The following is a 22,769-nucleotide window of genomic DNA, read 5'->3' on the forward strand; positions in this document are numbered from 1 at the left end:
TTCAAGCGCTGTTTAATTGACGCAGGCTAATGAGCCTTTTCCATTTCAATCGTGACATACGGGGCCAAAAAGAGCTTTTTGTATAATTTATAAAGAACAGGGTAGGGAGGTTATTTGGTTCACTCTACTAAGGGCTGCTTTTTTTATTATTGTATAAAAAATAATTACATTATAAAAATAAATGTGTTCAGTTGCATGTCAAGTATGCTCTGTTCTGCTGGGTAAATGTTTATTACAAATTAAAAATTCGATCATTAAAATTACAAAACAACTTAAAAAGTACAAAAAACCAGAACTTCACTGCAGTAACTTTATATATATATATAAAACTTAAATGAACCTTTTTTAAAGAAAAGGGGTAATCGTGTAGGCATAAACAAATATTTAAATTATAAATTAAGGAACCCAATGAATTATATATTACTTCAACCTAAATCAACCTTTATGTTAAAGTGTTTTTTTCACGAAGGAACTAACTAGACTCCCAAACCTAAAAACACAACTTGACGTTTATTTTACTGAGAACAGAACTTCCTCAATTTAAAAATTAAATAAATTATGTCTCATTACACATTACACTTGTAACAATTTTGCAATCAGTAAAGCATAAGTGAAAAAATTAATTAATCATGTATGCAGTTTCCTAATTTTTTTCTTTTTGTCGATAATTTATAGCAATTATATTTAATTTCTCAAAATTGGAAAATCCTAGGTACCACTCATTTTTCTCTTTGATGGAAGTTTTCTTATTCCAGTAACCCGACAACCTCCTACCCACACATCCTTCTACAAACGCATCATCCTTATTCCCGAGATATCCAGTATCCTCAAAAAACTAGTTTTAAAAGAATTTATCAACATAGTAGATTTGGCATAGTTCGGCCTGATTATCTTTTCTGGATTATATAGACGGGGATAATTAGGGAAAGGAAAGCCAAATTGTAGAAGAATTAGACTATGTAGAAATGTTTGATGTATGGAATGTAATGATTGTTTTATATGTTATATTATATGTTTTGTGTGATGTGATGATGATACATGTATATTTTTTCACATCCTCCATGTATTTGTACAATTTAAACAATGTTTATAAATCCCAGGCCCTGAAGGTGATTTCAATAAAGATCGAAACGTTGGCACGATAAAGAAAATGTTTGTCTAAAACCTACGTCACACCAGACCTCAACTCGCGATCGCCAAATAATCATTCTTTTTAACTATTTGATTTCGGGTTCCATCATTGTGTTTTGTGCTACCACATTACCACACCGTCCATGAATGAAACCACCAGACAGACCGTTTCCAGAAACTCCCCGAAGACCTCCCTTAACGATTTAGCAATGTTTCTTAATCGGTGACACTTTTCCTACCCTCCTGGGCATAAAGAATCTTGCTTTTGTGCGATTCTGGATCCGGCTTTTGATAAACCATCCAGGTAACCTCTAGAAACATAAACGCTTCCTTGAATCATATTAATTGACCGTTGCTTCAGAGAACGATAGTGGAGGTCTTAGATATTTATTTGACAAAGAAAAGTTGATGTCCTACAAGGGGACATTCTGTGTCCCATCCTATATCCATGACAATTAACAGGAAATATTTTATAAATTCCCATTTATTAAAATCTTTTGACCAAATATTAGCATTGATTTTTATACCAACATTTCTTTATTTTTATAATTATTGTTAAGATATTTTTTTAAACATCATTATCTAGGTTAATTTCGATAAAAGCAACAAACAGTATAATGAACTTTATTTTTCATATAATAGAAAAATTCATTCCACAAAAGAAATATCTTCTTTTTCTTAGAAAAGTCTTTGCGAAAGATCCCTCTTTTCTTGGGTCTCTCTATACCTTATTTTCGGGACAATGTAAAATAATAAATCTTTAAAGTAAAACAAGAAATGACTCTCGAATTTTATTACAAACCCTAATAAATTGAATGCTTTGTTAAATTGTGACGTAAAAACAATACATATACGTTTCGGTTGTATTTAAAATGAATTAATTGATCAAACAAACGTTGATTGGAGATAATTGTTATTTAAACGGTTGTTGATGGATTTGATTAAATAAAACAATTTACAAATAATTGGAAAACGATGTAATTAAATTTAAAGCGTTTTCAACTAATTTTATATTATCTTAATTACTATGAGTTTTTGTAGGATAATATCTTGACCTTAGCATGCAACAGAAAAATTAGTATTTTTTAACACCTGCGTATGGGTATAATTGGTTTTTATTGAAAATTTTTCTTTTCACGTACTGATTGGTTAAGGATGATAAAATATAAGATTTATATAAAAAACGGAAAATACATATGCGTATTAGTCCAAAAACTTTTAATAAAACTAAAAATAATGAAAAATTAAATAAAAAATAACATAAGCTAAATAAAAAATTTGTGAAATACTAATATCCTATGGAAATATTTGATTAAAAAAAATTGTAGCTGATGATGGCTGTAAATTTCCAAAATCTCAAAGAGTGAATTTATAAAAAGTAAAACCGATTAATTTATAAAAAACCGCATGGACATGTTAAAAACACAATTGCAATATGTATGTTTTTGTCGAATTCACTTTCTAGTAGAAATTATGTTAAAATGATCGAGTTACATTTTAACTAATCTTTTTGTGTAAGGTTTTGGTTGAAATGAAAAAGTTATTGCCACGAGCGGGATTCGAACCCACGACCTTCGGCTATATACGCCGCTGCTCTACCAGCGTATTTAGCCGAAAGTCGTGGGTTCGAATCCCGTTCGTGGCCCTAACTTTTCATTTCAACAAAAACCTTATATAAAAAGATTAATTAATTGTAAGAAGTAATTTGGTCAATAGACCACTAAATATAATGGATGTTATATTTTAACTATGCTGCTGATTTATCGTTGCTTCCATCGGTTTTTATGTAGAAAATAATAATTATTTATATAATAAATAATATATATCAAATGTTAAAAGTTGTTATTATATACCGATCAACACTGATTACTTTTATTTGATTTTTTTACGAGGGTTCACAGGCTGGATTCGAACCCATGACCTTCTGCTTATAGCGATGAGCGCCGTGTCAACGCCTAAACTGTTGCGGCCACCGACACCCCCCAACACTGATTATTAAAGTTCGCATACTTTATCCGTATGAACAAAGATTATATAAATAGAAAGTACCGACGGACACCATGACTGGACATTTTTAAAATTTCATATTCCCCAGCTGGCAAAATTTAATTTGGGGTTTTGGGTTATGGAGAGTTAGATTGTAAATTCACACACACTCACATCAGTAGTAGTTTATATCCCGTTTAAATGCCGAAACCGCATTTCTACAGATGTAAATTTATTAAACTCCTACGTGGTGGGAATTAAATCGCACATCAACGATGTATCGACTGGTATTTCAACTGTGCAGATTTATGGTTGCTTCCGTTGGGTTGTTTTTTCAGTTCTATCCAGCCGGGGAATTGTATGTTATAAATATTCAAAAAGGAAACTCATGCGTCAATTTTTTTACGCCTATTTAAACTTCATTCTTAAAATGTCCATTTGACAACGTTTCCTATTTATTTTCGGAATTTGAAAAAAAAAGTTTTTTTCCAACGTCGAAGTTTCATTTTCTTGTGAAAAAGTAATGTTAAGCGATAATTTAATCGTTTTATTGTATTATTTAATCGACGGAAACTGATCGTACAAGTGATTGCCGTCCGACGTGGGGCCCATTTGTCGGATATTTTCTTCGCCGTTGACAAGAGAAGAAGGAAACGGGTGTATTGTGGACCCTTTTGTATCCTTCGGTCAGCAATGATTTCCTTTTTTTGTAATTTAATAGAATCAACCAACCAAAACTAAACTTATTTTCTACGATTTTTCTGTATTGTTAATCCTCAAAACAAGCCTAATAAAATTATTACATTTAATAAAGTCTTGAAATTTCCAAACAAATAATTTACTTTTTAAAAGCGCTAACTGTTGTTACCAATTTAATTATACTTTCCCCGAAACTAAAACGAACAGTCGGAGTTTCAGTTTTATTAAGAACCGCGTAATCGTAATACTTTATTAATGGTACTGTATCTGCCCCTGTAAAATTATAACTTTACAAAATAAGACTCTTCGACATGGAAAATTCCCCCTTTTATAGGTAAATTTATCAACAAAAACCACATGATTAATTCTATATATGAAACTCTTGCTTAGGTAGAGCGAACGAATTTATTTTAATAAAGAGCACTTAGCGAGGAATTCTCTCTGACACTGGCGTTACACAGAGAGCATAAGTCAGATTGTCTTTCTTTCCAGGGAGTGTGTACCTTCACAAATAACCATATATTGATACCATTTTCGTTCCCGAGAACTCATCGTCAACAACACAAGAGGATCTTTAGCGTCCGCACCTGGCCTATTTGGCCTTGAGATGAGAGCTGACGCACCTCCGCATACGACGGAATGGTGTTACCGTCGCAGCATTGGTGTAGAGACGCTCCAGCCCCTAAGGGCCGAGACAATCTCGCTCTCCGCTTGTCCACTCCGAATGGTCGGGCCCGCATTGTGCATCGGGTCGGATGCTGCACGCAAAGAGCTAACAGGCCGAAATACATCAGCCTGTTCTCCCGCGTATTCCTGGATAGAGAAGGCCACTCTATCTCCCTGAGTATAGGGGCTCCCCTAGCGTAGAAACTTCCGGGAACGCCCCGGCAGCGGTTTAGTTTAAAGTGGAATTGCTAACCACCCTTAGATGAGCACCGCCTACGGTAAATTCTCTTATCGAGCTCAGCCTACACCTGCCATGCGCATTCGAGGGACGCCATAGGCTCAGCCTAGGTGGTCCTATCCTTCGCCTCCCCAAGGGTACCACGCCGGTCATACGCACAACAATGCAAAGCATACTCGAGTCAGAGACACCATCGGTGAATCAGTGAATCGCACTACCCGTTTCCGTTCGCTTAATCACGCATTCGAGGGACTATTCAGCATGATCATCGCGTCCTCAACGCATACACACTGTCGTCCGGTCGCAACGTCTCCCGTGAGGCCGGGGGTAATTACGCTGGCCATACGCAAGCTTCACGAAGGTCACACTGCCTCTATCTATGTTCCCACCAGGGGCGTCACCATGCGCCACCACGCGCCACCACGAATCCATTCCCAGTGTAACTAGGGCTGAATTTCGACTGTTTAGTTACCCCGTGGTACAGGCGGCCATACACCCTCCCCCGTCTATGCATACAGGAACTAGTGCACTGGCCCTCATGTGACTCTGCTGAGGCGCTCGCCGCCCATGTCGACCCTAGGTCGACCCGAGTACAGTTTGTGCTTTAGAGAGGTTGCCATGCCCTCTGGGCTGCACCTTTATTTTGTGCCCGGATACCCCCCTTGATACCGAATAAAATCAGAAAATGTCAATAAGGAACTGCATAATCATGGTCTTTATACAGCTGAAAGCGAGTCGATACCAGAGCATGACCCGCAGACTTCTTATTCGGTCGGGCAATTATTTTAAACAAGAAGCGAGTTAGATTCTGTTATTCTTGGACTGTGTTGATTGGGAGGTTATATAGAATGGAATATTTTTTCATTAAAATATGCCAGTTGAGTTAGACTTATTGATTTTTATTATCTCAAGGGCATCATTTTTTCGAAGACGGGATCAAAGACATTAATTAATTTAAGAACATATTTGATCTGAAGACTCACTGAGCATGCCATCGACAGGTCTGTAGATTTTTGTATATACAACTTGAATTGTGGTGGGCAGGTTTACGAACTTGAAATCCCAAAACTGGATATGCTTAGGGATATACAGACCTAGAAAGGGAATAACATACAGTGAATGTAGGGTTCATTGGTACTTTTACTCGATTTAAAGGTTTTTAAATATTAGAGTTCTTTAAAATTTAGACATTTTAAGACTGGGTTAGCTGGGGCAATGGTTTTCCCATGTCAAGTGCACTTTAAAATTTGTAACTTCCTTGGAATTTATCAAAACGCAACGATATTTCAACGACTTGAAAGCTCAATATTAATTTTATCGGCCAATATATCAATATTATAATTTTTTATGTCCTAACGGGCGAGTTATAAAAATTAATTAATAAATTACCCTCAACGTTGGCTTTTATAGCTGCCGTTCTAATTGCAATTAATCAGGTTGTAATTTATTTACGAAATTGGACCATTACGTGCAGTCTTTAGAGCTTTATACCTCAATAAAGTTGTCTGTAAAACTATAAAGTTGTTTTATTATTTATGTGATTTTCAAAAACAAAAACTAGAAGGACTTGAAAGGTGAAAAATTAACAAAACATTTAATATTTGATTGAGGGTTTCTGTAGGTTGGTTGAGCAACGTACAAAATAAGTAAAATACAATTTTTTTAATATGAAACAAAGTAGATAGTCGTTTTTAGTACCAAGAAAATATTTCTCTCCTTTTAAAAATCTCAAAATAACGATTTTTTGTGAAGATCTCTTTGAAGTGTGTTAGTTTACTAAAAAAACACAGAAATAATTAGCCTTAAAATTTTGATTAAAACGTTTGTAATCTTTGAATATTGAAATATTTGGCCGATCCATATGCTTGGCACCCGTACATCCCAATGGGTTGAGTAGGTATGTGTATGTTCAATGTTTTTATTTTAACAGTAATTTTGATTTCTGGTTAAGTTGGTAAAAAAGCATTTTAAATCGTTTATAGAGTGTCTGTTTTATAATCGTGTGTGTGCATTCCAAGTTAGAATCAAATGTGTCCTAAAAAGTTAACTTTGTCGAATTGAGGAAGAGGTTCTTTGTACAAAAAGTAATATGTTGTGACTTTGATGGGTTAAATTTTATTTTGAAAAGGGCAATCTTTTTTTTAGTAAATTTTTCAATTGTTGATATGTGATTTTGTACCATAAGTGAAGCTTGTGTAAAAGACACTTGCTAATATGGCGGTGTTATCAGCGTAGTGGCGGTAACTGCAATCTCGTTTGTGGACATATCAGAAATAAAATTTATGAACAACAGCGGAGCAAGTATTGACCCGTGTGGCACACCTGCGAGTATTTCTTCCATCTCAGAAGTCTCCATACTCTGGTTTACTGCGAAAAATCTCTCCTTTAGGTATGATTGTATAATTTGATAATATGCCTGGGGTAAAAATAATTTTAATTTGTATAATAATCCCACATGCCATATTTTGTCGAAAAACATCTAGATGAGGTAATGAAATCTAAATCGATGAATCTCATGAGTTGAATGATTGATTATGAATGGGTTCAAAAGCCTAATTGATGATGTAGGAAGATTTTGTTTGAAGTAGCAATAGAGATGATTCTTTTGAAAATTAATTTTTCGAATAACCATCCCTAACTAAAAACTTAAATTTTATTCATGACTTACACTAATTAACAGAATTGTCTTCCATGTGTGAGACAATACACTAATTGTTTTTTAAAGTAATTATTGGTCAGTAATGCTTTTTAACATTTGTCAAACCAGAATATAAGAACATTAATCCCAGGGATCGGTTTTGAGCTTCGGAAAAGGCTGAAACATGTTACCTTCAGTAAGTACATTTTTCTCGGCTCTTAGATCCTATTGGAAGATAGTTACTATTAAATATTCTTTTTATTTTCATTCAATGATCCTTCTTGTAAGAAAAAAAAGAAATCCGAGAGGATCGAAGTGACAATAGTTCAGGCGGTAGAGTAGAAGCGTATTTAGCCGAAGGTCGTGGGTTCGAATCCCGCTCGTTACACGGACTTTTTTATTTCAACCAAGACCTTAAATAGACAGAAAAATTAATTGAAAGAAGTAACTTGGTCAATTGACCACTAAAACTTAAATGGATTAATATTTAATAAGTAAAAAAAAATCTCTTCACTAAACAGCTCCCCGTGGCCACTTCATAAGTCACTGAGAATCCAATCCTGATTACACGACAATTGAAACAATTGGGAAAAAGGGGAAAAATTCGAAAGGTTGTAGGTTGAGATGGAGTTGGTGTCCGAGTGGATCGAAGTCTCAATAGCTGAGGTGGTAGAGCAGCGGCGTATTTAGCCGAAGTTCGTGGGTTCGAATCCCGCTCGTGACACGGACTTTTTATCTCAACCAAGACCTTACATAGAAAGAAAAATTAATTGAAAGAAGTAACTTAACTAAAATGTAAATGGTTTTTAAAAAAAGTTGATATTGTAAGTTATAATAATTCTACCTCTATGAGTACAAGTTATGAGTTAATGTAATAGAAGTCAGTAATTTGACATTTTGACATATTTTCAAAAATTGCGATCTCCTAAAGCCCATCTCCTTTATCAATAAATTATTATGACTCAATAACGCCAAATAGAAATATATAAAACCTTTGTATTACGTCTGCACCATTATCTAAGTCCCTTTCTATTCCTAGGTATGTAAATTTATTCAGAACATGGTAATTTGGCTATGGCGATAGAAAGCCGATTATGAAATTTGGAAGCAACTTGAACAAATCGATAAGGGCACGGTAAATAAAGGATGAGAGCCGATTGGAAGGGCGATCGAGAAGGTTATTTGCCGGTCCTCGACCAGGGAGGGGCTAACGCTTCAGGATCATAAACAAACAGAAGATCAAAGCCGTCCAGCAGAGCACTCACCCTCTCTTTAATATCAATAATAATTTAAGCATTTGGCAGATTATTGAAACTTCTTTTCAACATTTATATTCCTGACTGAGGATATAGAACGAAATTCAAGTCTTACAAAAGAATATATGCTTAACGTGGGATTAAAATAATTTAAAAAAGCGGTTTTTTTACACTATGTGTTAATTCCGATATTCCAGGGGTTTTTCTGAAAGGAAATTTGACATTTTACCAGCGAGCCAATCAGGTTGGGCATGGGGATGTTGTTGACACTCGTCGCTCCTGCTGTTGGCTCAGAGCCTGGAGCCCCGACACTGTTAATCATTCAGTGGCGACAATCGCCTCTTTTTCCCTTTTTACCCCTGCACAGGATACCGTTCACTTGAAAATATGCTATAAAAAAAAGATACGAACATAGCCAAATCGGCTTAAAATTCAAGACGACCTAAAACGACCAGTTTTTTAAAAGCAAATTAAACAAAAAATAGTTTATATTATTTAGTCAACAAATCATCATGAACAATAAATGAAACTAGATTTAAAACTGGGGAAATCCTGGCACTATCCTAACTATTCTGGTTAGTTGAAATGTTATCGTATTTTATTTTTAAGTCGTTTCTCAAAGTTGATTTTCCAATAAAATTTCGTATGAAGAAAAGTAGTAAATTTTTTTTGGGGTATTTACTCTATGCCCAGGCTTGTGCGAAATCTTACTGTCGTCGTTTTACAATTTTCCGTAAAAATCTATTCTAATAAATTTGTTCCAAAGAGAAATATTAAATTTCGTAATCCCTGGTTGCGGTTTAGTTTAGAGAAAACTGCCTTACAAAAGTAATGGCATTGATGTCAGTATACAAAAGTAAACACTACTTATTTTCTCTCATCCTCGCAGATCAACTAATATCCTTAAGAGGCAATTGCGCAAACATCTCCTTTCCTGTGATGATAGACGATACCTTCTAAATAATTTTATATTTTTACATTTTTTCATCCTTGCACGATTGGTAGGTAGAACCAATAAGAACTATATAATATTTAATTAATTTTATAACATTTAATTTTAAATATAAAATTTAATTTTATATTTTTTGTTTTCTATTCTACGATCACAACATATTCCAGTAGAATGTAGTGTTGTTTTTTATTTAGAAAAGTAATCCACCTGCTTCTTATCATACCGAAGAAGATAATCTACAGTTTATCCCTATGTAATTATTATTTTATTAAAAAACAAAACGTTTATTAAGTTTTATCTATTTATTATTACATTATTTACATACACCGTAGTATAATTAAGTCATAATGTTTGGCTTTATAAAGCAAAAAAGGAATCCTTTTTCACATAAAATAGAGTATTATTTAACACAAACAGTAACAAACATAAATAAAAACGGGAGTTATACAAATTGAATAAATGATTTTTATTTCTAGCTTTGCTAGCCTGCAATTGTGAAAACTTAAACTTACCATTTTGTAATAGAGAATAACATGCAATTAAAAATAATAAATAATTGGGCGTGTAACGTTAAAAGTTATGAAACTTAAATAAACACCAAATAACCTATAGGAAAATCAACAGACAGAATTGACATTATTATTCAATCAACTAACGATCCTTAAATGTTATCTACACTGACAGGGGAAAAATTCCCCCCTCTTTTAATATAACTTGATTTGTATATATTTTTGTTGTTTGTTTTTTGACGTTTAATAATTGAGGCTTTGTCTAAAAAAGTACGAAAAATGTAAATTGCAAAGGAAAATTAAAAATTTTAAAAAAGACGGACAGGTAAAATTTATTTTAATTTTGTTTTAGATTTTTAATTAACATTATAATATCGCGTATTTCTTCGTCTTGCCTTAATTACATTTCGAAGAGGCCTCGGCATCCTTTCTACCGTCTGGAAATGTTTCTTTGCTGCAGGTTAGCCCATTCTTCACGAATAGACCTTTCAAGATTCAATGTGGAGTGTATCAGGAAGTGATGGACGTGCACTTATTCGTCTTTTGACGTTACCTAAAAATGTTCGATGTGGTTCGACACTGATGTTATGCTGTTGAAAGTACGTTTGTACTATGCGAGCAAGATACGGACGGGCATTATCGTGCATTAGAATAGGATTGTCGCTGATTTCATCGAGGATAGGAAACGCGTGATGTTCCACAATTTCATCTACATTGCGACTGGCCGTCAAAGACGCTCGACGAACAACAGCCAACTCTGTGCGACTCCCCATTAAAATTCCTACCCACACCATCCCTGAATACGTTGAAAAGGTTGGCTCTGGGGAAAAATTACGAACGTCGTACGTTTCATTTCGCCTTCTCTACACTATTTCACGCCCATCTGGAAATTGTAGAGCAAATCTATACTCATCTGTGAAAACCAGACCATTCGTCCAAAGACCATTGGCTGTATTTCGAGCAAATGAGAGCCTCTGTGTGTTCTGGTCAATTCTGGTCCTCTTAAGGGGCGGAAAGCCATCAGTCCATACTGATTTAAACTTCTTCGAGCAGTGCGTTCAGAAATTTGGTCACCTTGAACTTCCTGGAGCTGATGAATCGCTTGAAAAACAGAAAGGTGTCGGTTTCGCAAAATTCTCAAAATCAAAAAACGGTGATCCTGTGGTTCTGTTACCCTAGGGCGTACAGAACCGGGCCTTCTATGGTAAGACCCAGCTTCTGGAAAACGTCTAACGGCGTCTCGCAGTTTTTCGTAGGGAACTCCGATGGCATACCTGATGGAGCGTCCATCATTAACTAGTGTCACACCACACGCACAATCCTCAGCAATAGGTGGCATTTTTAAGTTTAAAAATCGAAATTAAGAAAGCATAAATGAAAACTAAACAGTTTATTCCTTCAGAATTCAAATTCCGTAAAAATTAAACTGAAAAATTCTTTATCCTTGTTTTGGATTAAGGATTAAGTGTGTTTACGTCTAATTGATATTCCCAATTTAAAAAAAAGCATAAACAAATATTTATTGATAAAAACAATGAGACAAATTAAGGGCAGAATTTTCTTTTATTGAAAAAATGAAAAAAATCAGTTGAGTGGAATTTTTTGCCTGTCAGTGTACAAACTAGCTTATACCAAGATCATTATTAACCCCCTGTCCAGTCTTTAGCTTTTAAAAAAGGACAGTTTAAACAATGCCAACAAAACAAGGCCAAACCAAATCTGTAAGCTTTCGAAACAAATAAGAAATAATAGTTGTCCCCTTTTTTCATTAGACTTGCACAATGTATATTCATTTCTCGAGACGTTTTACGGCTGTTCACGCTTTATTATAAAAACCGATTTTCAATCAAAACATAACTGGCTATTTCAACAACCTTTACATATTAATTCAAAATCAAATTCTCTGTAAAATAAGGACTTCTCATTTTCTTTAATTTTATTATAACATTTACATATATTATTGTAGTACTTAAGTATTTTTACGAAAACCCTATTATTTTATGAAAGATAGTGGGTAGTTCATTTAAATCGATACTAAAACTCATATTAACCAATTTAGCGATTTGCTTAGTGTCACTATACTGTGTTATTAAATTCACTAGTTTTCGTGGTCCGCTTGACCAATGAATATCTTTCAATTAATTAAGGTTTTTAGTTGAGATAAAAAATTCAGTGTCACGATCGGGATTCGAACCCACGACCTTCGGCTAGATACGCCGCAGCTCTACCACTTGAGCTATCGCGACTTCCATCCACTCGGACACTAACTTCCCATCTCAACCCCACCTTTTTTTTTCGAATCCCGCTCGTGACGCTGACTTTTTTATCTCAACTAAAAACCTTAATTAATTAGAATAGATAACGTTTGGGAATTCGGAATCAAAATTATGTAAATTCCTCAAGAACTGAGATTTCGTGATGTATTGACCAAATTACTTCGTTCAATTAATTAATCTTTTTATGTAAAGTTTTGGTTGATATGAAAAAGTTAGTGTCACGAGCGAGATTCCAACCCAAGGCCTTCGACTCAATATAATATCGTGACAGAGCAGCGGCGTATTGAGCCGAAGGTCGTGTGTTCGAATCCCGCTTGTGACACTAACTTTTTCATATCAACCAAAACTTTGCATAAAAAGATTAATTAATTGAAAGAAGTTATTTGGTCAACAGATCTCGAAATATAATGGATTTTATTTTACTTTTTTTCAAAATCCAGAAATATAGAAAATGCTTTCTACTAAGCTCCCAATATCCAACATTAAAATTTATACTATACTTACTTTATATTTATACTTACTTTCATCATATAAACCAATGAAGTTTCAGATTATAATAACGAATATAAATTCCAATTGGGTCTTGAAATATAAAAAGAAATTGGAAACTCAAGAAGAAAATTTAAACAAATTTTAAAAAAATCTTCAAAATATTCCCAATTTTTTGTATTTAATTACAACCCACACCTGCACTGCGCATTGCACACTAATGTATGGTATGTTGTTCTAAAATTTTTTCATTTTAGAGCAATATTCTTTTCAATTATTAAAAAAGGCGTGTCGTAAAGTATTGATTTTTTTATTAGCTTTGTTCACTTTCTCTTTAAGATGGCTTATAAATAAAAGTTTAGAAATATGATTATCATAGATATTCGTATGTTTTTACTACCTCTCATTTTTGCCCTGCAAAATACTACTTTTCGTTACGCGCAAGTTTACCGCCATTTTTAAAAAAACAATAATGTTTGTTTTTTTCTAAATTTAAATATGATAATAGTTGGCATTTATCATCAGTTGCATTCCATAGGGAGAGGAAGCAAAAAAAAACACGTTATCATCGAAGTAGACCAGATTTTCATTTTTATTGAATGTTATGCCATGTTATGCCACTACATTCCGAAAATTCCTTCACATCGTTTAAATAAAGCACGAACAAAAAATTTAGTTAACCTTTAAAAAAAAAAAAAAAAAGTTTCCAACTAAACCTGGAATTTGGTGAACGATTTTTCCGTTTTGTAATTTATTTTTGTGTATATTGAATTTAATTAAAACTGGGATGAATTTAACCGTTGACAGAACAAGATCGACTAAAGCCCCGGCTTTTTGGTGTTTTGTTTGGCAAAAACGTGGCGAGAGAGAATGACTATTTAATAGGAACACTTGTTCTCAGACAAACCCTCTTTCTATCTCTCTCACTCCCACTCCCCGGCTCTGAAATTAAAACAAATGAGACCCCACAAAAGGCCCGTAATGAAGCTGTTCGTTATCGGAATAATGACTTTTTGAAGGCATTTAATTTTAGTTCCAGGAATTTCAATTTTACCCGGCCCCGTTCTAAATTGTGCCGGGGGTTTGTTTAAACTGCAGCCTTTATCTAAACGTTCGCTATTATTGGATCGTCTATGTGGTCTTTGACTGATGGTTTTACTCCGTTTATTTTTTATCTTTGTCATGGGAAACGCACTATTTGCAATGTATCAATGTTATACTTGAATGCACATTATAATTTTCTTTGTCATATTTTCAACGTAAACTAATTATTTCAACATAATCATAAAATAATAAATACTAAAACCTTCAATCAAAACAGAAAGCACCAAAAAATTAAAACTAAAACTAAAATTTAACTTGTATGCTATCATTTAATAAATTTCTACGATCAAATTTACCAAATCACGCAGGAACCAGAGAGGGTCAGTTGTGATTTCAACTCCTATCATTGATTTCAATTCAATTTTGAATTCTCCTCAACGAACCAAAAGTGGTGTTACAGTAAAATAATAAAACAATGAAACGAAAGACTGAAATATCGTCACAAAACCTTGATTCTTTGAAGTAACGATAAACTGAAACATCGAAACAAAAATATCCATTTGCAGAATAATCGAAATGTAAGCATCGATTTCCTGAAGTAATTAAATAAAAATATCACCTAAGATACATCGAAACCAAATAATAGATACATTACAAATTGTCCCAAAAAAAGTATTTATTAAGATCTTTTGAAAAAAATCTTTCTAAAAATTATTAAAACAAAACTTGTGCCGATACTTTATGTGTCGATTCAATAGTATTGATATACACAAATATGAAAACACAACAGAACAAATTATCAAAACAAAAAAATTTAACTATTCAATTCATCCAGTGAAATTTTGAATCAAAATTATTGTTTCGCATCTAAAGAAATGTATCGTGTCGAATCTAAATTATTAATACACTGAAATAATGAAACAAAAGTATCTACACTCTAAAACGTCAAAACAAAAATCTTTATTCCTGAACTGATACAAACACTGTAATAACGAAGCGAAAGTATTAATACAATAAAATGAAGAAACAAAACGGTCAATCGAAAAACTGATATATCAAAATGGATACATCGATACACTAAAATGCAAAAAAATTTATCGATACCGTAAAATATCAAAAAAAGATCGATAAACTACAAATCAGAACAAAATTATCGGTTTCCTGAAATTACAGTAGAGAAGGGTCGAAACGCTGCAATATGGAAACCAAGGTTTTGGTTGAAATGAAAAAATGAGTTTCAGGAGCGGGATTCGAACCCACGACCTTCGGCTTAATGCGCCGCTGCTCTAACCACATGAGCTATCGTGACAGAGCAGCGGCGTATTGAGCTGAAGGTCGTAGGTTCGAATCCCCCTCGTGACTCTAACTGTTTTATTTCAACCAAAACCTTACATAAAAAGATTAATTAATTGTTAATTATTCAGAAATCATGAGATGTGGTCTAGTGTGATGTAGGTTTCAGAAAAACATTTTCTTTATCGTGCCAACGTTTCGAGCTTTATTGTGATCATTTTCAGAGCCTGGGATTTACAAACATTGTTTACATTTAACAAATACATATAGGATGTGGAACAGTGAATTTATCCTATGCAAAATATATATTTTATATTCAATCAAAGTATTTGTACTCACTCAAAGTGTTTGCCTTCTGTGTAATTGTGCCATTCTTGCGTGTCGTGTTGAGAGTGCCAGTGAGATTTGGCTGTTTTATGTTTATATACGTTGGATTTTGAAGGGGTGGGGAAGGAAGTCGGTATAGAAAAGACATTTTTGTATAAGGCGTCGGCTTCTTTGAGGTGAAAAGAGCCGACAAAGGGAAAAAATGTGTTGGTAATCCGGTTTTCTGCGTAATTGTGCCACACTTTGAGTGAGTTGAAATACTTTGATTGAATATAAAAGAATATTTATTTCCATTGTATAAATTCACTTTTTTCCATATCCTACATGTTTTTTGTTAAATTTAAACAATGTTTGTAAATCCCAGGCCCTGAAGATGATCAGAAATCGTGAGATGCGGTCGGGTGAGATTTAGGTTTCAGAAAAACATTTTCTTTATCGTGCCAACGTTTCGGTCTTTATTGAGATCATCTTCAGGGCTGTTTCAATTGAATTTCTTAATGTTTGTTTTTAATTTGGTCAAAGTGGACGTCGTATGCATCTTTTTGATTTGTGTAAAATTCTTTTAAAATGTCTGTAGGTATTATGTTGGCGGCACTGAGTTATAATTTGTGTAATTTTTGTGTTAATGTCTTAATGTTTTCGATGCTCGTGGTGATTTCTATGTTTAAAATGTTTCGTTTGAAATTTATTATGGCTTTATGAATGTCGTTAATTCTGGTGTTTGGCTGTGTTAGTGTGGCATTTGTGACGTTAAAATTGTTTTTGATGTGAGTAGGAAATACCTTGTGTTGTCTGCATTTCAGCAAAAAGGTTCTCTGGTTGATAGCCGATGCGAGTTTCTTCTCATTGTTGGCTATGTCCTTCAGGATACTTTTAGCTGCGTGTCATGTACATGAAATTTGTTCATAGAATCCCATTTCTTCGTTCTTCTCGTGTAGAAATGTGTGGTGATTAGTGACCGTTAATCGATAATTAGAAGATGATCTCAATTAAGATCGAAACGTTGGCACGATAAAGAAAATGTTTTTCTGAAACCTACATCACCCCAGACCGCATCTCATGATTTCTGAATAATTATCGATTAACGGTCACTAATCACCACACATTAATTAATTGAAAAAAGTAATTTGGTCAACATGTCTCGAAATATATAGATATAATAGATTTTATTTTTTACAATGGTGTGAAATCTAAAAACGAAGAAATGATTATTACAAAATATTGTTTTTCTTTATCTTCAACATAGCTAAAACCCCTTTCGCAATCCATGTGTATTTCTTAAAATAAAAAATAAAAACATTTTAAAAAATTGTATTTTAGATGATGAGTTAGTAAGATAAATTTTAGCAAGCAATTCATTTGTTGCAATTGTAGTAATTCCAAAAACCGGAAAGTTGTTGGGCAATTTTGAAGTAGAATCACTGCTCTGCAAAAGGAATTGTGTAAATTATTACAATATCCCATAGCGCATTACTATTAAATTTACGAACTTTATTGTTGAAATTAATTGTGTTATAATACTATTCTTGAATGTGTTGATTTGTGTTTTTTAATACCACGAATAATTTTATGTTCTCAGGCATCAATGCAGAAAATTCCAGGTCGACAGTATTGAATTTATAATAAAAACAGAGTTATAATTATTTTAAAATGTCTTCCTCATTTTATGTGAGAGTAAAAAGATTAAACTGCTAAGATTTGTAAGTTTTCCCGTTGTCAACAACAGGCCATCGGAAATGAAATTTCATGCATAAACCTGTGAAAGACCTATTTTTATTATTAGCTAAACCATCACTATTTTCTATTTGAACTTAATAAGCAATTCGTGCTGAATCTATTTTAAATTTGTGTTATAAAAGTCGAATAGTATTGAAACTGTTATCGATTTTTTTACATTCATTGTGGACATTTTATCACAACTTGTATTATAGTAATAACAGTTAATAACTATTTTTGTTTGTCCTCTAATTGTTCTACTTTTGGAAAGGGTCTTGACGATGGTAAGTTTATCGTTTAAACTGATAGATTGCCTTTCGTTCTAAAGTCGTTTCCTATGGCAATGTTACGTGTCCTGGAGGCGAAATTGCCAGGGTGATGGCGACGGAGACCGGCCATTCAATTACAAATCGTCCAGACATTTTTTCCGCGACCTTTTTCCACAAGATTTTATTGGGCGGTTTGTTAGGGCTGATTCCGCCTTCTTGAGAGTCGTTTTATTGGTTATTAATACTTGTCAGGAAAGACCCATAAAACTGAGTCGGTTTCCTCGGGGATTTATACGACCAATTGGCCTTTCCTCAATTTTCCCTGTATCCTGCACACGAGCAACGAAATGTTCCGCCCTAAAAAGCCAATTTCTCGGAAAGTGGTATCTGAAACGAAAAAATTTAAATAATGTCGTCCATAATTTGGTAATTTATATATTAAATGTGTGTATAATAATAAAAATATATTGATTGGTATCGAATTTTAAGCAATATTTGAACCAGAACTACGATCAATTTGTAATCCTTAATCAGTACGAAGCTAAATTAAATGGGTTTTTCATTTATAAATTTGAATATATAAATGCTGCAGCAAATTCTTAAACTGCTTATAAACTGCATGAGAAAGATAATTATTTTAAATTAATTAATCTTTATGTACGGTATTGGTTGAAATACAAATCCAGTGTCATGAGCGGATTCGAACCCACGACCTTCGGCTTAATACACTATTGGAGTTGATGGCATCCCTATCCATTTTCTTAAACTCTGCCTCCCAGTATTACTACCTATTCTACTTCACATATATAACTACTCACTCCAAATCTCTGTTTTTTCCGACAGCCTGGCAAAAAGCTCTTGTCCACCCTGTCAATATAACCACCAACCCTTCCTCCCTTACAGACTACCGTCCCATTTCCATCCTCTCAAACCTGTCCAAGCCCCTAGAAAGATTAGTCCAAGCACAAGTCTCTAGGCACGTTGAATAGTCCCATCTTCTACACCCCTTCCAATCTGGCTTCCGCCAAGGTTATTCCACCCAATCAGCACTAACAAAAATTACCAGTGACCTCCACTTAGCAATGGGCCAACGGAAAGTTACTATACTTGTCCGTCTTGATTTTTCTAAAGCCTTCGATTCTGTCCCTCACTCTTCTCTCCTCTCTAAACTCGAATCTTTTTCCTTCTCCCCCAGCACCATCCGTTGGTTCCACTCCTACCTTACCAATCGCCACTAAGCTGTCTCGCTTCCCAATGGTCTTACCACCTCCTTCCTCCCTCTTAAATCTGAGGTGCTCCAAGGCTCTAGCATCTCTCCTATCCTTTTTTCCATTTATATCGATGATCTGCCCGACTCCATTCAGTCCGATTATCACCTATATGCCGATGACTCCCAAATATACATATCCTTCCACTCTTCCGATCTTCACTCGGCCACTCTCAAGATCCAAAAAGACCTAAACTCCATCAACGAATATGCCCATAAAAATTCCCTAGCCCTCAATCCGTCCAAATCCACCGCCATAATTATGGAGTTCAGGCAACTCCTCAATTTCCTCCCCAGCATCCCACCTCTCATGCTAAATAACCATCCGATCCCCATCTGCTCTTCGGTTAAAAACCTATGAGTAGTCTTTGACCAAAACCTTTCCTGGCATTCTCACATTTCCCAAATTTCCCGCTATTCCATTGCCTCGCTCAGCCTGTTTCGTCGGTCCTGGCTTTTCTTACCTTTCTCCACCCGCAAATTCCTTGTATCTTCCCTTATACTTCCCTTCTTCGATTATAGCTGTTTGGCATACGGTGGTCTCTCGGAGGGGGAGAACGCGCGATTGAAGCGTATTATGAATTGTTGTGTAAGATTTGTGTACGGCACCCCACGGGGATCCCGGGTGTCAGGGTTGTATTCCCAACTTTCCTGGCTATTCCCCTCCTTCCGTTCACAGTATTTTCTAGGTTGCTTTCTTTTCCAGTCCATCCACACTCGTCGTCCTCCTTACATCATCCAATCCCTCCAATTCCACTCCTCACATCTCACTCGTAAGACCCGCTCACCCCCAATCGACCTTATCCTTCCGCAACATACAACCCATACCTTCGAAAGATCCTTTCTGATCCGAGCCCCTAAACTCTGGAACTCCCTTTCCCTTTCTATTCGTCACGCTACCTCCTTTTCCTTCTTTAAATCCCACTTGTATAATCACCTCCTCTCTCTCCAAGCAGAGACCTCACGTTAACATTTGTTATTTTTGTTTAATATTCTCATAATTTTTTCTTCTCTCCTTCCTTATTGGTATATATTGTTCCAAAATTTCTATCTTTTTTTGTACTTTTATCTTCATAGAAGGAACTTCCTTTATTTATTTCAAGTAAATTATTCTTAGGGGACACCAGTCCCAGAATAAAGTTATTTTTCTTCTTCTTCTTCTATCGTCACTTCGATCCACTTATTTCAACCAATACCTTACATAAAGATTAATTAATCGAAAGAAGTTATTTGAACAATTGGACTACGAAATCTAATGCATTTAATAAGTAAAATGAAGTATGTCTTCATTAAAGCTCTCCGTAGCCATTTCATTTGTCGTAGAAAATCCAATAGATTACACGACATTTGAAAAATGGCAAAAAGGAGGGAAAATTCGAAAGGTGGGTTGAGATAGGAATTTGGTGTCCGAGTGAATCCAAGTCCCAATAGCTCAAGGGTAGAGCAGCGGCGTATTTAGCCGAAGGCCGTGGGTTCGAATCCCGCTCGTGACACTTGCTTTTACATTTTAACTAATAACTTACCTAAAGATTAATTAATTGAAAGAAGTTATTTGGTCAATCAGACTACGAAATATAATGGATTTAATAAATAAACCCACGTATATTTTCACTAAAGCTCTCCTTTATATTTATAAAATGGCAAAAAGGAGGAAAAATTCGGAAGGTTGTTGGTTGAGATGGGGAGTTGGTGTTTGGTCTGGTAGTTTTCGTGGTCCGCTTGACCAATTAATATCTATCCATTAATTAAGGTTTTTTAGTTGAGATAAAACAAACATTTGTCGCTGAGAATCAAATAGATTACACGACATTTGAGAAATGGCCAAAAGGAGGGAAATTTCGAAAGGTGGGTTTGAGATGGGAACTTATTGTCCGAGTGGATCGAACACACAATAGCTCAAGTGGTAGAGCAGCAGAAGATCGTGAGTTCGAATCCCGCTCGTGACACTGGCTTTTTTATTTCAACCCATACTTTACATAAAGATTAATTAATTGAAAATAATTATCTTTTTCATGCAGTTTATAAGCAGTTTAAACATTTGCTGCAGCATTTATCTATTCGAATTTATAAATGCAAATCTATTTAATTTAGCTTCGTACTGATTAAAGATAACAAATTGATCGTAGTTCTGGTTCAAATTTTAAAGAAGTAATTTGGTCAATTAGACTACGCAATCTAATGATTTGATAATTATTTTTTTAAGATGGTTACAAGTTTACAAATATTAAACTATGTAATTATGATTTTGGAATTATTATACAATTTTTATATTTTCCTCTTAAAAAAGCCTGTAATTAGAACAATTCTAAGTAGAACAGGCAAGGTAAACTTTGCGTAAACATTCCTTGCAAACATTTGCCTAGTCTAGTAAACTAGGCTAAGAACCAAACTTGTTGTAAGAGTTCTCATCCCTGAAATGTTCTAATTATGCTATTCCTGCATCAAAAATACTGAAAAGTAAACTTTTTGCATGTCTTTTAAAGAAATTGAACCGTTTTGTTTCAGGTGGTTTTTGGAGGTGGGAGGCGTCACTGGATGCCCAAAGTGGCCAACGATCCTGAACAAGAGAAAGAAGAAGGAAGAAGGCTAGACGGAAGAAACCTGATCGAAGATTGGCTTAGGGACAAAAAGCGCCGTGGCATTAGAGCCCAGTACGTCTGGAACAAAGAACAAATGGACAAAGTCGATCCGAAAAGCGTTGATCACATCTTAGGTAAAGTATTTGTAAGTTTTAATAAATGAATATAAAATCTAATGGATTTTAAAATCTCCCCTGTTTATAAGCTTCTTAATTTTTCCAAATTATAATTAAATTATCGATCAGACACCTACATAAAGAGGATTTTTACGTATTGTGTCGTATTTTCTTTAAATGTTTCCTGGGTTCCATTTCAGCTGACGTCAAGAAAGACAAACAACTAGATTTACACGTCACTGGCACATTTTCCTCAAATCATAAATAACCTTTTACCGCCGTTTTGGCAGCTATATTTGACGTGATACCTTGTTCGATTGGAAGATTTTAATTTACAACGTGTAATTTACGGTTCATAAATCACCCTCGTAATAAAAACCAGCCATTTAGGAGCTTACCGTTCAACTATTTCATCTGTTTTCACTTTTACAGCTCTTATCAACGGGGGAAATATTAATGGTTGAAGAAAACGGATTTTTTTTATTTACAAGTGTAAAATTTAGGGACGATTGTCCATTTTCCTTGTAGAGTTAATACTGATTTTGTTTTAAAATAAAAAACATTGTTTTCAGTACACGTAATTATTTTTATGAAAACTCTTTCTGGAAACTTACTGAGATATAAAAAATGGCCAGCCGATTCTGTTTTAGAGAGATTTATATTTATATTAAATCGGACTGGCTTTGATCCTCAAAATCGAGTTAATATTTGACTAATTTTAATATTGCTTCACGAGAAGAATTTCAAACATCTTTCAATTTGAAGATAAAATTTAGCTTTAAAATTTCCGATATCTATATTTTTTTATATTGTTTTCTCAATCTACTTGAATCTTCATGCAAAAGAAAAATTATAATAGAGAAAAAAAGAGCAGAAAAAAACAGTACCTCACTGAGGAAGGCTAAATGCAGAAACATGTTCGAGTGTTTCAACAAACCAACAAGGCACAATAAGTGAAGCATGTCTTTTCTAATAAAAAGGCTTAGATCTTACACCGCTTCACCATGAAAAAGAGAAACGTTTCATTTCTTATTTTATACTGATTTTTTTGAAAAAAAAATTAATAGAATACACAACATACAACCAATAGTAATTATAAATTTATTACAATAATAGGAACGTAATGCCAGGAAAAGACTATCAATTTTTTAATTTATTTTCTTTAAAATCTAGAAATTAAAATACACGCAATATTATTATATACAAGCACTCAGAATTGTTTATAACCAATATATAAAACATGTAAGTTTTTAATTAAATAAAACTCTTAATATTTCATAAATTATAAAATAAATTTGCAAGGGTTATCACTACAAAT

The 22,769-nt window shown here is 34.2% G+C and overlaps 1 protein-coding gene across 1 annotated transcript in view; it reads left to right on the plus strand.

Moving 5' to 3' along the window:
• Positions 1 to 22,769, plus strand: part of LOC106664896 (alkaline phosphatase-like) — a 445,922-nt gene that overhangs the window by 326,818 nt on the left and 96,335 nt on the right. Inside the window, exon 5 of the mRNA XM_014390962.2 lies at positions 21,262 to 21,469. Coding sequence (XP_014246448.1) covers positions 21,262 to 21,469 — 208 coding nt within the window. The remainder of the gene's footprint in view (positions 1 to 21,261; positions 21,470 to 22,769) is intronic.

The sequence above is a fragment of the Cimex lectularius genome, unplaced genomic scaffold (genome assembly GCF_000648675.2).
Source record: "Cimex lectularius strain Harlan isolate CLEC.00 unplaced genomic scaffold, Clec_2.1 scaffold52, whole genome shotgun sequence".
Taxonomy (NCBI): domain Eukaryota; kingdom Metazoa; phylum Arthropoda; class Insecta; order Hemiptera; family Cimicidae; genus Cimex; species Cimex lectularius.